The 16,733-nt window shown below is 45.2% G+C and overlaps 1 protein-coding gene across 2 annotated transcripts in view; it reads right to left on the minus strand.

Moving 5' to 3' along the window:
* The window catches only part of BMF (Bcl2 modifying factor), a 33,703-nt gene extending 18,322 nt beyond the window's left edge, over positions 1 to 15,381 (minus strand). The window contains exons 1-3 of one of the 2 annotated variants that reach the window (XM_035110935.2): positions 15,126 to 15,381; positions 8,289 to 8,615; positions 3,696 to 3,859 (exon numbers count right to left, since the gene is read on the minus strand). In XM_035110935.2, coding sequence (XP_034966826.1) covers positions 3,696 to 3,859; positions 8,289 to 8,610 — 486 coding nt within the window. In that variant the 5' untranslated portion in view covers positions 8,611 to 8,615; positions 15,126 to 15,381. The other variant, XM_035110943.2, reaches the window with a different exon arrangement.
* Positions 15,382 to 16,733: the final 1,352 nt, after the last annotated feature.

The raw sequence follows: 16,733 nt of genomic DNA on the forward strand, positions 1-16,733 counted from the left end.
TGCCAAAGAGCGAGGCGGGAAGGAAAAGACGGTATTAGCATAAGCGTAGCGATAAATAAAACCTTCAATGGTCTCAAACATTGCTCCGTACAAACACAAAAAGTCTCCCTGCCAGCAGAGTGCCAGTTATCGGTCCAGAAGACCCAGTGCTTAAGTTCTTCCCCACCTGTGTCCAGGGCTTCTCTCTCTCTTTAAAAACAAAACAAGTGTTCAGCTAGGACTCTCCCTCTCCTTTACAACACACTATTATTTCAGCTGAAAGGGAAAGAGCCCCTCCTCCCTTGGCTGCATGAGGTCGTAGTAAAGAGGGATGCTTTTGTTTACTAACTCTTCCACATGCTTGGCTGACACGCGATTCTCCGGCCTCCACAGAAAGTCTCTCTCTCTCACCCTCCTTTTGCTCTGCGCTCAGTTCCTCGGGGGCTCGGGTGCCACGGCAACACACACACTCCTTGCCCGAAGATGAAGAAAAGGGAGGGGACCGGCCAATTTTCTTTTTTTTTGGTTACAGGTTTTATTTTCCCCCCCTCCTCCTGGGGCATTCTTGGACACATTTCCCAGACAAAGACATCGGATAGCTACACTCCCCAGATGGAAAGGGTCGAGTTACAACCAGTTCTGTGGCTTCCCTTCAGGACTCTTTTGACAGAAGGAGGAGGGGGGACAAGGCACCCAGTTAACCTTTACTACTCTGGGCAAAGTTAGCTACGCCACAGATGAGTTTCAGGATGGATATTGAAGAAATACTAAGGGCAGGGGTGAGGGAGATGGTGATGGTCATAGTGGTGGTAGGGGAGTTTTTTTATTTTAAAAATTCCCTCCCCATGTGAATGTTCCACGTGCACAAAAAGCAACAAAATAGGATGCCTCCAGACAGTATCAACAGTAGGTTTAAAATGTTCCAGTTAACCTTTTTTCACATCTGCTTTCTTCAATCAAATATTTTTGGATACTGCACTCTTTTGTCTTGAACACCACCTCCCGCCCCCACTAAAGAAAAACCCTAGCTCAAGTGCCAACCATACCCCAACCAACAATGTAGAGAGAAGTCCTGGGAAGGAATGGAATAGATATGATGGTAGCACAAGACTCTGAGATAAACAATGGGCAGTTGGACTGTGAATGTGTAGCCCAGGGGTGACTGTGATCTACTCACAAAGTTAAAAACTGGCAGTGATCTACCCCCTTTTTAGGGGTTCAGGTCAAAGTTGTTTAGCTTTTTTAGGGGAGCCAAACTTGTTGAGCTTTGTTGGGGGGAGCCAGTGATCTACCAGTGATCTACCACAGGCATCCAGTGATCTACCGGTAGATCACGATCTACCTGTTGGACGTGCCTGGTGTAGCCCCATGTGGGACATGAGCCCTAAGAAAGTGCATGCACCTCCTTCTCCCTGGATTGATCCCAAATTTGCATAGACAGCTGTCCCAGGATGCCTAAAGGAAACATCTATGGATGCAGAATGTCAGACTCTTGCCCTCCACAACCACTGCCCAGATCCATTCCGCACGTGACCCAAACCCACAAGAACTTCCTGAATCTTTTCTTATTTTAAGAAAAAGGATATAAAAACGGAGTTGATGATCTGTCTAAATTAAGTTGTAATGGGGAAAGTTGTAAAAAGGATGGGAAAATGGAAAATAACAAGGGATTGTACAATTTCAATTAGAGATGTAATGCAATGGTTAGGTACACAAACTAAAGAGAATTTAGAAGCGAAGTGATGTGTGGTGACTGGGAAGTTAACTTTTTTATTTCTTTTTAACAAATATTTGTGTAAACAATATATTCTTTTTTCTATGTATTGCACTTTAATGATATAAATAAAGATTATTTTTAAAATAAAAAAAGAACTTCCTGAATCTTACGCCCACTCCCGTCCAGTTGGAAACAGCCACAGCGAGACAATGTGCCTCAATTTACGTCCCTTAAAACGGCTCAGATGAGCATCTTATCTTACAAAGAGACATCCACGTTATAAAAAGGTGCAGGTGTCCTTTTTAGAAAGCTTGCTATGCTTGGTTACAGAACTCTCTGGCCCCGGACCAAGGCTTTGGCCCTGTGACGCAACTTGCACTCATCCTTGGAAGAGAAGCAGAACCCCCAGCAATGATAAGCTCTGGCATGCAAGTCTTCACAGCTGAAGTGGAAATCTGCCCAGGCCCAGATAGGATCATTCTGGGTATGTTAAAACAAACTGGTTTTAACGGTCCTGGCTCTCCCCCAAAGAATTCTGGGAATTTTTATTTTTGTTGCAGCACTGAGATGTCTGTTTAAGAATGTTCTGCATGGGCTGAGGACAGACAAGCCACAGCAACAGTGAAGGTAGTTTACAGAGAAGTAATTGGGCGGTCTGGGGGAGATGTAGAGCAGAGGGGCCACCCCATGCCCAGAGGTGACCGTAGCTCCTCTCAGGCTGCAAAGATGAGAGGCCAGAAGTTCAAGACCTTAACTTTCTTCCTTTGGTTTGACATATGAAAAAAAAAATCAGAAAAGCCCAAGGTGAAACTTCTGACACCTGGTGGTTATACAGGTGCCTTTCCTTGCAAAGAAATTAAAGCACAAAGCAATACTCCTAAATAGTGGGTTGGAGCCAGGATCCTTTAATGTGGATATCAATACTGTACACTGCAGTCTAGCCCAAGGGCACGTTTAAACCCACTGGCGGAGGAAGAGGAGTGCGGGGGGGAGCACACGGCCCCCGGCAGCGCGATCCCGGTGGGGTGCCATCGCGGCTGCCCCCCCCGCGCTGGGAGCCATCCTCCCGCAGGCAGCGTGCCCCACCCCCAGGGCGCGCATCACGCCCCCATCTGCTCTCTGCCCGTCGCCCCCCCCCCCCCGCATGCCGGAGCATGAAGCTCCACCACTGTTTACACCAGGCATTTAAAGCACTACAATACCACTCTAAGCAGTCATGGCTTCCTCCCAAAGAATTCTGGGGGCTGGGCTGTAGTTTGTTAAGGGTGCTGAGAGTTGTTAGGGGTACCCATTCACATCATGGCTTGCAGATCCTGCAGTGAGCAGGGGACTGGACTAAATCACTTCCAGCTCTATGATTCTACAAGGGGAATTTGAGTGAGAAGGAGACTTTGGGATAGTTGAAGTGAAAAAGCTAGAGGAGCAGGAGGAGGGGGAAGAATGCATGTGAGAAACCAAAGGTATGTACGGTACGGAGGCATATCTCTGGGGTGGGGGCTAAACTTGCTCTCTGGCATGAGCTAACCCACAGTTTATTGAGAAGAGCAGATAGGCCCTTCCCTCAACCATTTTGCTGACTTCTCACTTGGTCCTACAGGATTCGGTGAGGGCCATTAAGAATGAAGCCTGCTCCTAACTTCATAACTCCTCATAAGGCCTATTCGTTGGTTGTGCTGCAAGAGAAATGGGCTCTATGTAAAGAAATAATATTGTTCTGCACTCTGACGCTTTGTGTGAAGGAGGGCGGAAAAACCCCCCAAAAATAAAGCAGAATGATTATTTTTCAAAAGACCATTGGACAAAGAGGAAATATGGTTCAAAAAAACTATTTCCCAAATGTATATTATTAAAACAGTAGTGTGTGTGTGTGTAGGCTATCTAATAGAAAAAGAAGAGAACACATTTGGCCAAACCAAATAAAGCATCCTCGACAGTCAATAAAGTCACCCCCCCACTCCACCACCAACATCCCACTTTCCTTGCCCAAAAGACAACCTACCCTCTGTAGGTGCAGCCTGTGAAACTGGTCTGCAATGCACTGTAACTTCCGTGCAATCTGAACTTCAGTTCGCAGTTCCTGTGGACTTTCCCGAGGTTCCTCCTGGAGGTGTGGGCTCAATGAGAAACCAATGGGGTTGACATGTAAACGGAACCCGGCATTCCCTGCCAAACATCAGAGAAGAGTCAGGCGCTTATAGCCTCTCACGTATGTGAACAATCCTTCTGCCGTGAGCAGCACACCGGAAGAGAATACAGCAAAATCAGGATCATAAGCAAGGAAATAAAATGTCTCATTTGAATTAAGCAAAGCAATTATAGCTAAACTCCCATCACCTTTTAGAAAGCTAAGGGATCCATTACTGGCGATACCTGCTCAGGACCCTTCACATTGGGCAACTGGGTCTATAAGACTCCATTTTAATTTCCCACAATGCTCTAGAACAGGCATCCCCAAACTGCGGCCCTCCAGATGTTTTGGCCTACAACTCCCATCATCCCTAGCTAAGAGGACCAGTGGTCAGGGATGATGGGAATTGTAGTCCAAAACATCTGGAGGGCCGAAGTTTGGGGATGCCTGCTCTAGAATGACACTACACTGTGACCTCTGGGTTTTTGTAGGAAACTACAATGACACTCATAGTCACCCTAGAGTACTGCTGCCTCTGCTGGGTAAACCTAAGGATGCTCACAGGTAAAAGAAGAAGACCTCCATGGGGCAGTTTCCCCAGTGGCTCGCCCCAGAGGGAAGTGCGGAGGTTGGCAGTGCAAAAATGGGTCACTCTGTTTGTGGAATGCTCCCCCCCGGGAAACACACACGGCACTATCACTGTCAGCTTTTCAACACCAGAAGACTTTCCTGGTTGTCCAAGCTTTTGGTTATTAATTGGCATCATACTTCAGCATGATTTCTGGCCTGTTTGTGGTGTTCATCTTATCATAGGGTGGGGTGGGATTTATCCTTCTTATAGTACTGTTGGATGAGCATTTGGATAAAATTTGGTTTTACTGTATCTTTCTGATGAATTTGTTCACAAACCTTTGTGTGTTTGACAAACTTGGACGTGTCACATTATAGGTCCCTTTTAGTCTCCAAACCAGTGATGGGAAATCTGTGGACCTCCAGATTTTGCTTGATTTTTCAGCTCTCATCACACCCAACCACTGGTCTTGCTGGCAGAGGTTGGTGGGTGTTGGAAGCCCAGCAAACATCTGGAAGACCACAGATTCCCTGCTCTTTGCAACAGCGGTTCATAGAATTTCATGAGAAGTATCACGGGGCCAGGTGGGCACCATTTTGGAGCAGATTAAAAAAATCAACCATCCCCTTAAACTGGGGGTGGGGAACTTATGGCCCTCCAAGTGTCCTTGGACTCCAATTCCCATCAGCCCCAGCCCCAACAGTCAAGGATTATTGGTGTTGTAATCCAACAACATCAGGAGGGCTAAAGGTTCACCACCTCTGCTTTAAACCCACAGAAGAACATGCAAACACCGTAAACGCTGCATTATTTTTCTGTATATAAAAAAACACCAAACAGAATCATGGACCCTGAATTGCCCATGTTATGTGATTGATTTTATTTCAAATAGGCCCAACATCTGGGGGGTTGTTGGATGCTGTGGGCCTCCCTCTCTGCCAGGCTTAGGCAAACTCTGCCCTCTGGTTGTTTTGGGACTACAACTCCCATCATCCCTCACCACTGATCCTGTTAGCTAGGGATGATGGGAGTTGTAGTCCCAAAACATCCGGAGGGCCGAGTTTGCCTAGGCCTGCTCTCTGCCATCAGATTTGGAAGGTTTGCATGTCTGAGGATGCTGTGGATCTTGTTTCTCAGACTCCCTTCCATAGCCCTAAAGTACGTCAGCCCTGGAGCTGGCACAGTTAATTCTCTACCAAGTGGGAGAGGAAAAAATGCATCCCACTGACCCATCACCCACCAATTGGGTTTTGTATTTAGTGCTAGATCCAACTCTGAGTTGTCCTTCCCATTAGGATTGCCATGTTTAATGATGGCATCTGCATATGGATAGAACAATGGTGCTCATGAAAAAGGCATTCTCTGTTTTTAGTTGGTACCTGAATGTGTCCCAGCAGGCAATCTCTTTGCAGAGGAATTCCCTCCTTCATGGGGCAGAAGAATATTTACTCCAAGTCCCCACACTTCCTAAGCACTGCTGCTTTAAAAATAATTAACACCTTTTCAAAAGATCTCCTGCCCAGTTCACCAAGTTCCCCTTTTCAACAAAAGATTTTCAATCAATTAGACTGCAGTCCTGAACATACTTACTTGGGAGTAATTTAATGGGACTTCCTTCTGAGCTCTGTGCTAGGGGAGAGGGGATCGCAAATAAGGAAGGGGGGCAGAAATTTGTTCCACTATGAAGAAGCTTTTAAATTGCTAAATTGCATGAGCCTGCATAGGCAAAAGCTCTTCAGATGCTAAATTGAAACCAGGGAAAGCCAGGTAATTTAGTCTGTTAAAAGCTGATCAAAAGAAAATATTGTATGCAGTTCTTAAAGGGATAGCAACTCAGTAAGACCACAACTTTGGGGTGGGGCGAGGAGTACATTTCATGGATCTCGCTTAAAATTGCATATACAGTGGTACCTCTACTTACGAATGATTCGACTTACGAATGTTTCTACTTATGAATGGAGCTCCGTCCGCCATCTTGGATGCTGTTTAGATAGGATTTTTTCTACTTACGAATTTTTAGATAGGGTTGCTTCGACTTACAATTTTTTTCTCCCAATGCATTCCTATGGGATTCGACTTACACATTTTTTCGACTTACGAATGTGTGTTTGGAACGCATTAAATTCGTAAGTAGAGGTACCACTGTACCTCTACTTCGGGTTACACGTTTTCAGGTTACGAACCACAGAAAATCCGTAAGTACTGGAAAGGGTTACTTCCGGGTTTCGTCGCTCGCGCATGTGCAAAGCACCAAATCGCGTCACGCGTGTGCACAGACACAGCACTGCAGGTTACGAACGCTGCGGGTTGCGGACCTGTCTCTGTCACGGATTACGTCCGCAACCCGAGGTTCCACTGTAGTCAAAACACATTGGGTTCAATGGTGGGTGGGATTGCCAGAGTCTGTTTTCCCAGATGCCCATCCCCTTTTTTTATTTATTTTTTAAAAACTTGCCAAGTGCATGAAGCTGAATGAGCACAAGTTAAATGTGCATAAGGTGCAGGCTTAGTGCTAATATTGTGCAAAGAAACCACAATCTCTATGAAGGCCCAGGCTAATTCTCTCACATTTCTGAATGAATCCCGGTTTTACTATCTCATGCACCATTTATCCCCATGATTTGATGTTCCTAAGAACAGTAACTCTGAGATCTACAACACTGCGTCCAGGGAAACTAACATGATAAGCCGCTGATATCTTACTGTTCTTGCTCTTTATATCTGACATTATAGGTCTGTGTGTCTAATATAAACTGCTGATGGGTGGATATTTGATTTGTTTAGGGAAGTTTTAAATATTTAATGCTGTATTGTTTTTAACACTCGACTGGGGCTGCCCAGAGTGGCTTGGGAAACTCAGCCAGATGGGCAGGGTATAAATAAAAAAATAATTGTTATTATTGTTGTTGATGATGATGATGATGATGATGATGATGTTGATGCATGAACTTAATTGCATCCCATTGGTAGACATACAGGTATAAGTGCCATATATGTGATGGACAGTACCACTGAACCAACCCATTTTTTTTTAATGTTGAGAAGAAGGCATTCAGGTATGCTGCAAGGTTTTGTTCCTTGTTGTGGAGTTGGTGAGTTGTAGTGGATTATATAGGACAGGCATCTCCCACCTTGAAATGTCCACACTTCAATTACCGCGTTTCTCCGAAAATAAGACACCGTCTTATATTTATTTTTCCTAAAAAAACAACAACACGGTGGCTTATTTTCAGGGGATGTCTTATTTTTTTCCTCCTCCTCCTGCCGCGGCCGGCATTCCTGCTGCGCCTATCACTATGTCTTATTTTCGGGGTATGGCTTATATTCCTTGAATGCTTAAAAATCCTGCTACGGCTTATTTAATGGGTATGTCTTATTTTCGGAGAAACAGGGTAGATCCTGTAAGCCAGGGTTTCCTGAACTTGGGTCTCAGGCTGTTTTTGAACTACAATTCCCATTATCCCTGACCACTACTCCTGCTAGCTAGGGATGATGGGAATTGTAGTCCAACAACAGATGAAGACCCAAATTTAGGAAACCCTGCTCTAAGCAGTTTGTTGCCTTTAGAAGAAATGTAACAGAGCTATTTTGACAATAGTCTAAGTTCCATGAGGAACGGAACTTGCTTCTTTAAAATAGCATATATATTTTGAGGTTTTCAGATCTCTAATGAATTGTGGTAAAGAATTGTGTTTTCCACAAATTCAATTTCATGCATCATGGTGCAGTTCTGACCGTATAGATTTTAAGATCCTCCAACTTCAGTCCTTTGTCCCACACAAAGAGAGAACTATATTTCTTCAGAAGAATAAGAAGTAACCCAAGAATGCCATGAATACTAACACATGAGATTTCATTGAGTGCAAAAGTATAGAAATATCCAGCATTCTTACCATAGAAGAGTCTCTGGGGCTCTTCAGTGACCCCACAAGGTAACATCACATCCTGGCTAGAAGAGGATGGGTTGAGGGTTTGAGTTGCCTTATCTTGCTGCTTGGCATGCCTGGTTCCTGGGCCGCAACAGTGTGTAAGTGGGAAGAGCTGGAATCTCCCCAGAAGGCAGTTGTAAGATTTACTCTGTGTGAAAATGCCAGGAAATGTCATCTCATTTGGGTTGGGTTGACTGGCAAGTCCACAGTCTTCAGAGTGGAAGACATCATCCTCCAGCCCATCTAGATTGGAGAAATCCTCCTCTAGGTAGTCAGGGGAATCCATTTCACCTGCAATTTTTTTTTTTTTAAAAAGAAAATAGATAAAATGCCACTGAATATTCTAGAGAGGATGCATGATTTTCTTTGCACCTTCTTCACAAAACAGCCTATGAATTAGGCTTGGGATAAGAGATAAATGATGGAAGCCAACTTTCCTCCTTTTCACCCAAAGGTTCAGACTTTTTATGAACTAGGTAGCCACAAGGAGGAAGTCCAAGAAAAGCCTTTAATGATGAATATTTTAGAATCCAAATACCATGCTAGCTCGTCACAACCACATGTACATGTATAAAGACCTTCCATACCCAGTGCTTAGATTTCAAAGTCCTCAATAAATCCAGAGGATTCTACAATCACACAAAAATGTTTCAAGGTATTAGTCGGGTCTGATGGATGTACCTGAAGAATAGAATTGGGACACCAGGTGCTGGAACCTAATCACAACTAGCAGGATCTACAAAATGATGGGATTTAGTTGCAATACACTGCTGAAACTCTTGAGGATCAAGTAGGACTGGGTGGTGACTGTTTGGTAACCAAGCCAAGAAATCCAAAGCGTACCCCACGTTGATGAAATATTCCAAACCGAGATCAAAATGGATCTAGAGAACGCTTATAATCCTATAAACACCTGGAGCAGATCGGTCACTGGCAACTCAAAACACCTTAGCCGACAAGACAGAAGATGAACTTCTTATTGCCCAGCGTAAGGGGATCAGATCAATAGAAGTTCTCAATAAGAGGCTTATAACTGCTTCTTGGTGGGAGACAGCATTGCTTCCTTCTTGAGTAACAAGTTGGGAATTGCTGGTGACTGCTCATAACTGCAGCCTCTCATCCAGGTTTAATGGCATAGCAAGTCCAAGGAAAGGCCACATTTCAACCACAGTGTTGTATCCTTCATGAATTGCTATAAACTATCAAACATTGAACCCCAGAGAAAAACCCCACAGAAAACTTGTAACATACACACATCACAAAACTACGTAATAGAGGTCCTCAGTCTTCCATATACTGCAAGCAATCCTGTAGAATATGATGAATCATTTTCTCCATCCCACAAACCTCACAACATCCAGAGTACAAGCCACTCTGGAGAGCACAATGCCCCATGAAAACTCTGAGCAAACTAACTTGTCTCTGTCACCCTTTCATTGTAAAAATACAAAAATCATCCAATATTGGAGAAAAGAAGAATAACCTCCAACCTATGGAACCCACCTTCCACTGCTTTTGCTGTTCGCCTAATTTATGCCCATTTATGTCCAAGATCAATGTCTCTCTATCCCAGAGCCTTCCTAGCCATCTGATCAGACACCTGATTTCCGAAAATGCCCACACAAGATGGAACCCAACGAAGTGAAGGTTGTCGGGTGCTGTTGCCAGTCTGAATGATGTAGTCAACAGGGGAAAGGTTAGGATGAATGAGGGCCTTGGGGAGAAAGAGGCTTGTTGGGATGTTGCCCAACAGAATTGGCCTATCAATAATCAGGGAAGAAGTAAGACCAAGCCCCTCTCCCAAAACTTCTGCATCCACCAAAATGCCAGCAGACTGCATAGAGAAATACAGAAGAACCAACATGATGATGGCCTTGTGTGGTACAGTGTATATAAGAAGTACTGAGTGTCCCAGCTGCCAGAAAGACCACCCACCACCTCTGTGCAGTGCACGTAAGTTCAACAACTTTTAATTCTCATTCTTCTGCACAGAAAGATCAATAGGCACCAAGATGGACAGACAGAGTATTGCCATAAGTCTAAGACAGGAAAACATAAGGAGAGCTCTGCTAGGATTGTGTCAAAGGCCCATCCAGTTCACCATCATGTTCTGATAGTGACCAAACGGATGCCAGCGGAAGCCCACCAGCAAAACACAAGTGCAACAGTCCTATTTCCACTTTTGATTTCCGAAAACTGGTATTCAGAGGCATACTGCCTCCGACAACGGAGTAGAACATCTCTTCTGATGAATTCCCAAATCCAAATATCTCTCCCTTCTCTGTTAAAACTGAACTGCTCAAAATAAGAAGTTTTTGATGACCACCTCTGAAGAAAAGCCAAGGCAAGAAAAAGCTTCAGTTCCTTTTAGCAGTTCCATAAAATGCTTGAACATATAAAACCAGAGATGTCCACGGGCATGTCCTTGGGTCAGAGATTACAAGAGCAGGCAATGTAGTGTTTTTTAAAGCTCCTTACAACCAGCAATTAAGTCCCTTGCTATTCCTTTTAAAACTAGCATAATCTAAACACATGCACACACACACAAATAAATGCCTCCAGACCCTGAACAAGGAAGTTAAATTCAATCTTTGGGTCATTTGTTTTGCTGTGGTTTGTGCAATATAACCTGCAAGACTTTTATCAAGAGCCTTGGCACAGAGGAGTGTTGCATGCTTCTCCTTGGGAATACCGGCGTAGGTCTTACAGAAATCAGAAGGACTTCCAACTGAACCTGCATAGAATTCAGCTGCAAATACAGTCCAATTCCAGTTAAGTTTCACTGTGCTGTGAAGCTGTCTTAGGTTTGAATGATTCAACCTATGTGGTGTATCCTCACTAAACAGAATACTGCTTCTGAATACCAGTTCCTGGAAACCACAGGAGGGGAGAATGCTGCTGAGCTCAGCTCCTGCTTGTGAGAACAGGAAGCTGGACTAGTTAGGATGCTCGCCTGGTCTTCTGATGTTCATACGATTTGGTTTTCATGTCACCTATGGCACTATTCAGATCCATAGATTTGTAGTTTAACTAGCAGTAAGAAGAACTTTAAAACAGACCAGTAGGCTGCAGCATAAACAATTTCTGAATTCACTGCAAGAGAAATAGGTAAAAGGTAAAGGGGCCCCTGACCATCAGGTCCAGTCGTGTTCGACTCTGGGGTTCCAGCGCTCATCTCGCTCTATAAGCCAAGGGTGCCGGCGTTTGTCCGCAGACAGCTTCCGGGTCATGTGGCCAGCATGACAAAGCTGCTTCTGGCAAACCAGAGCAGCGCACGGAAACGCCGTTTACCTTCCCACTGTAGCGGTTCCTATTTATCTACTTGCACTTTGATGTGCTTTTGAACTGCTAGGTGGGCAGGAGCTGGGACCGAGCAACGGGAGCTCACCCCGTTGCAGGGATTCGAACCGCCGACCTTCTGATCAGCAAGCCCTAGACTCTGTGGTTTAACCCACAGCGCCACTTGGTATTATAAATCCAGAGCCTAAGCATAGGATGTCACTACTGGAGACCATTTAACAATCCCTCTTCCAAGGTCTCTGGGGAAAGAAAAAGGGAGAGACATCCCAAACTTCTGCTTAAAAGTTGCAATTGGGAGAAGCTTCCGATTGAACTCAGCGGAGCTTCCTTCAGAGTCAAGATGTGCAAATTGGTACTAGATGGCTTCAATCATAAACACCCTTACCTGGAAACAAGTCCATTACTACTGAGGTTAATGTGACTTCTATACTGTATAGGAATTCATAACACTGGGCTGTTAAGCTCAAAGTTCCAGAACATGCACACACCATATCTAAAGTACAAGAAGAAAGATGAAGATTACAGATTACAAGTAAGTGGAATAGGAGTCAACATTTCCTGAAACAGTAAGAGTAATATCTTGTTGGTCCAGGCTGAGGCGGGGGTGGAGGGGAGAGTATCACATGCTCTGCTTTTCCTTCTACTGTAGTTGCATTGGAAGCTCGCAATACACATTGCAGAAGAGAATCTTCTCAGCTTTTCCTTCCACTTCTTGGGAGGTGCCTTCGGTTACATGAATTCAGACAACCTTCCAAGTGAAAAGTCAGCAAGGGGCAAATGGAAAAGGACAAGTCTTGAAACTGCAAATGGAAGGACAAGTGGCTGTAAAAGTAAAAAAGAGGAGAACAGAGCTGGCCATGTTTTGAACAATAGGGCCTGGGGGCAGGAAGGATATTGCTGGCCCTTGCTATCACTCACAGTACTTCCTACCGGCCCTGCACCCGAGCTCATGACTGAAGCATGGTTATCTAGTAGGGTAGGCCTCAAATCTCCATAAATGTCTCGAGACACTGGCTGTCACTGTAGTCAGGGCCTTATACTATATACCCCACCATAAAAAATAGGCTTGCAGAGGTCTATAAAAGTGGTGGCGAACCTGTGGACCTCCAGAGCTTGCTGCACTACAGCTCCCTTCGTCCCTGATGACTGGCCATGCTGGCGGGGGCTGATGGGAATTGCAGCCCAACACCACCCACCCATGGACAGCTGTGGGCAGGATTCTTGCATTGCAGGGGCTTGGACTAGATGACCCTTGGGGGCCCTTCCAACTCTACAATTCCACGATCCTATGAAAACTTCTGGAGAGGCACAGGTTCCCTACCACTTGTCTGAACATTCAATAAGATTCTATGCACAGCAGATCTCAAAGCCAAAGTGTTCCCTTACATTGCAATCTGATGCAAGTTCAGCTGTGTTCAGTGGGGCTCAGTCCAAGAGATTGACCATAGGGCTGCCTGTGTGGGTTGTTTTGTGCAGTGACGGGGACATTGGGATTGGTTGAGCATGAAGCTTGGGAGAAACTCTGCACTCTGCTTCAGGCTATCCACCTCACCAGATTGGGAGGCTGACAAGAGAGTCTCCGATCCTTGGAAGTAGGACAGGATGGAAAGAAATAAGCTTGGAGAAGGAACAGGTTTTTGAAGGGAGGAAAATCTTTACAGTGGTTATTTAAGGATAAGGAATATAGACCACAGGCATGGCCTACCCTAGAAATCACTTAGGAGGGCAAGTTGAGAGCACTTGATGCTGATATATTTATAACGTTATAGAAAATTCCAGCCTGGTCAGCAGCTGGGAGCCCTGCATAAGCTGCTCTACATTTCCTGAAAGAGCTGTCAAAGCATAATAAATAATAATCATATCCCTTTGAAAGAAGGAAGTCAGTTCAGCAAGCAACTTCTTTTTTAAAAATCATGTAAAATTAGAATAGTGCTGCAGTTCTCCCAACTTGGAAACACCTGTTGGGGACTATACAATGCATACATTCTTCCATCTCCCTCCAGCCTTCCCTCAGAAAAAAAGAAGCCTCGAACAAAACATTGCAGCCACTTGCCTGCTCTCAAGAGCGAAGCAAAGAGGAAGGCTATAGGACACACATGCACTGCCAGTTAACCAAAACAAAGCAATTCCCTTTTTAACTCTTCCCTGCACCTTCTGTTCCTCAGAGATTTAAGACTGAAATGCATCAGTTCAATTCAGGATGAGACCAAAAGACATCCTTACAAAACACACACACACACACACACACAAAGAAACTCCAAAGTTATTAAGACCATTTGAAAAATGCAGTACTTTGCAGAGCGCATCTGGTATATAAAGTCATTTGATCCTTTAGTTAAGTATTTGTCTCTGCAGCACATTAGTGGCCAAACCACCTAAAGGAAATGACTCCTTTTTTATTAGTAACACAAAGCAAATAAGCAGTTTTTTAAAAAGTCACTCCTTTTGGCACCTGCCTGAACCGTTGCTTTATGTAAAGAGTTCAAGATCTCTTTACTACGGATGTCTCTCAAGGGAAGAGGCTCAAGTATTTCTATTTTGAGATAGTGAAAGATGAATTGAACTATATTATTTACAGCATGCCAAGAAGCCACAGTGAAGGAAGCCATTAGGAACCACTGAGATGGTTGAACTGTTGGTATCAAAGGTTTTATGGTACCACTAGTTCACTTAATCTGTCTGAGATAGGAGTTGTCCCAGAACAAAAGTGGCAGTCCTAACAGCTAGCTGACAGGTACAAATCCAACACATTTACTGGTAAGTTTTCCCCTTTGAGTTTCTGACTGCAGAGTAGTTGTTTTAGAGGCACAGAAGCCTTGCCAGAAAAAAGTGGCAGCCTTCATAGAAAACTCAGTGATCACTGATACTTCTCATTCTGCTTAACTGGAATGATGTTATTCCCATGTTGTTCCCATGAAAGTTAGGAGAAAAAGTGGAAGGGGTAAGGCTGTGTGACCTCATGAGATCCCAGTTTTCTGGTGCATGGAAAGAAAAGGTGAAGCAGATATACATTTGCCAACAAACGTTTTTCTTAACGGTAGACGCTGAAATTTTAAAAGTAAGATTAAAAAACCCCAAAAGCACCACCCCTAAACTAGAGAGATTGTGGGGGGGGTGTGCTCTACTTATCAGCTCACACTGCATTGAGATCGCAGAACATTAAGATCCATATACCTCTAACGAAGCCCTTCAGAGAATTCATTCATTCATTCGTTTAAACTTACAGCCCACCTAATCGTGAAAGCTGAAGCCGAGTAACAGTAGGTACTTACTTAGGAAATGCAACAATCCCGTTAAAAGTTGAAATGAAGATCTGATCAAAGGCGACCCATGAGAGTGATGCTTAGGCAGGAGTTAACTCGTCCTCCCCGTCTGTAGGCAACGCCTCTGACGGATCAAATAATATCACACACCCACAAACATCTATACACCAATATCTATACACACACGCGCGACACACACACACACACTAACAAACACCACCCCGAAGTCACTACTGACCTGGTGCCCTACTTGCGACTCCGCCTGGGCGGGACTGTTTTCGGGGCTTTGCAGCCAGCGAGCGTCTCCTTTAGGCAAGAGGCTCGGGAGCCGCTGCAAGTCGGGATCAGAGAACCCTGAAAAGCGGAACCCTCGCCTGATCTGATCTGATCTGCTGCTGCAACAGCAGCGCCAGCGAGCGCGGCCAGCGGAAAGAGCGGGAGCCGGAAAGTCCCCGGGCTGCAACCTCAGGCGCCGCCGCCGCCGCCGCCAGCCGCACACGGCATTGTTTCCAAAATACACTTGCTTCCTGGCATTACCCAAACAGCTGATGGGAGCCCCGCCCCCGCCGTGACGCGTCGGAGGGAGCCGGCCAATGGGGATCCCCGGAGGCGTCCCGGGCTCCCGCGAGCGGCGCTGGGGGCGACACAACGTGGCTGCTTTGCCCAGTAGCGCTCGGGATCTCCGCTCGCAGCGAGGCGGGACGGGAGAGCGGAGCGGCTTCCAAACGAACGCCAGCTGCCCCGGTGCTCTCCCTGCGAGCCTCCCCTCTTCGCTCCCGGAAGGCCTCCTTCACACGAACGGACTTTCCCCCCTGGAGATGGGTAGAATCGATGTTGCGGGAAACTTGCGCTCCCGCCCACCCGTGTGCATACAGTACAAGTTGCTTGGACTCTCATTCACGAGGCCCCATCATCTCACTTAGAAGGCAAAGTTTGTTTCCGAGTCCCAATCTGAGACTCGCGTATACTGCTGCTAAACAGGGATGTTCCATTTCGTTGTTACACAGCGGCGCGTGGCTATGTAGATCAGTCCTCCCTAGATTGGGCTCATATTTTTTTAAAGTCACCAAGATGGCACAATTCCCAGCGGAGATCCTTTGGAGACTCCATTGCTTACTTCCCTCCATTGTAAAATCTCTGTCTGTTCTTGCCTTTGCTTCCTGTTTTGAAACTGCTTGTAGCTCCACGAGTGGACTTGGCATATCCTATGACTCTTGGCACCTCACTCCTGTAACTATACACATATTCCCCAAGACAAATAAAAAGCAAGGGAAATCATCCTCGTCCATAATGTGGGACAGGAGACAGAACCTTGCTTTCTATGGTATTTTCAATGCCAAGTGAGAATTTATTATTCTCTGATTTCCCATAGATGTTGATGTTTGGGGTTCTTAAAGTTTTTACGGCCTGTTTTGATTTAATTTTGTTGGTCATCTCTGCTGTGCTGTGTTTTATACTGTATATTGTTTTCTTGAAAGATGTTCATTGTTTTAACAATTTTTATATATGCCACCGTCAGAACTTCAGTTACGGAGCAGCATAATAATGCTGCTAATTATGAATAACAAGTCCCCCTTCATGGATCAATGCCTTGTCGTGGCGAAGGGGCTTGAATAACTCAGAGAAGCTATGAGCTATGCCATGCAGGGCCACCCAAGATGGACAGGTCATAGTGGAGAGTTTTGACTAAACGTGATCCACCTGGAGAAGGAACTGGCAAGCCACTCCAGTATCCCTGCCAAGAAAACTCCATGGACAAAGACAACAGGCATATAAAAGTTATGACGCTGGAAGATGAGCCCCTCAGGTCGGAAGGCGTCCAACATGCTACTGAGGAAGAGCGGAG

Source organism: Zootoca vivipara, chromosome 1 (assembly GCF_963506605.1).
Source record: "Zootoca vivipara chromosome 1, rZooViv1.1, whole genome shotgun sequence".
Lineage (NCBI taxonomy): Eukaryota > Metazoa > Chordata > Lepidosauria > Squamata > Lacertidae > Zootoca > Zootoca vivipara.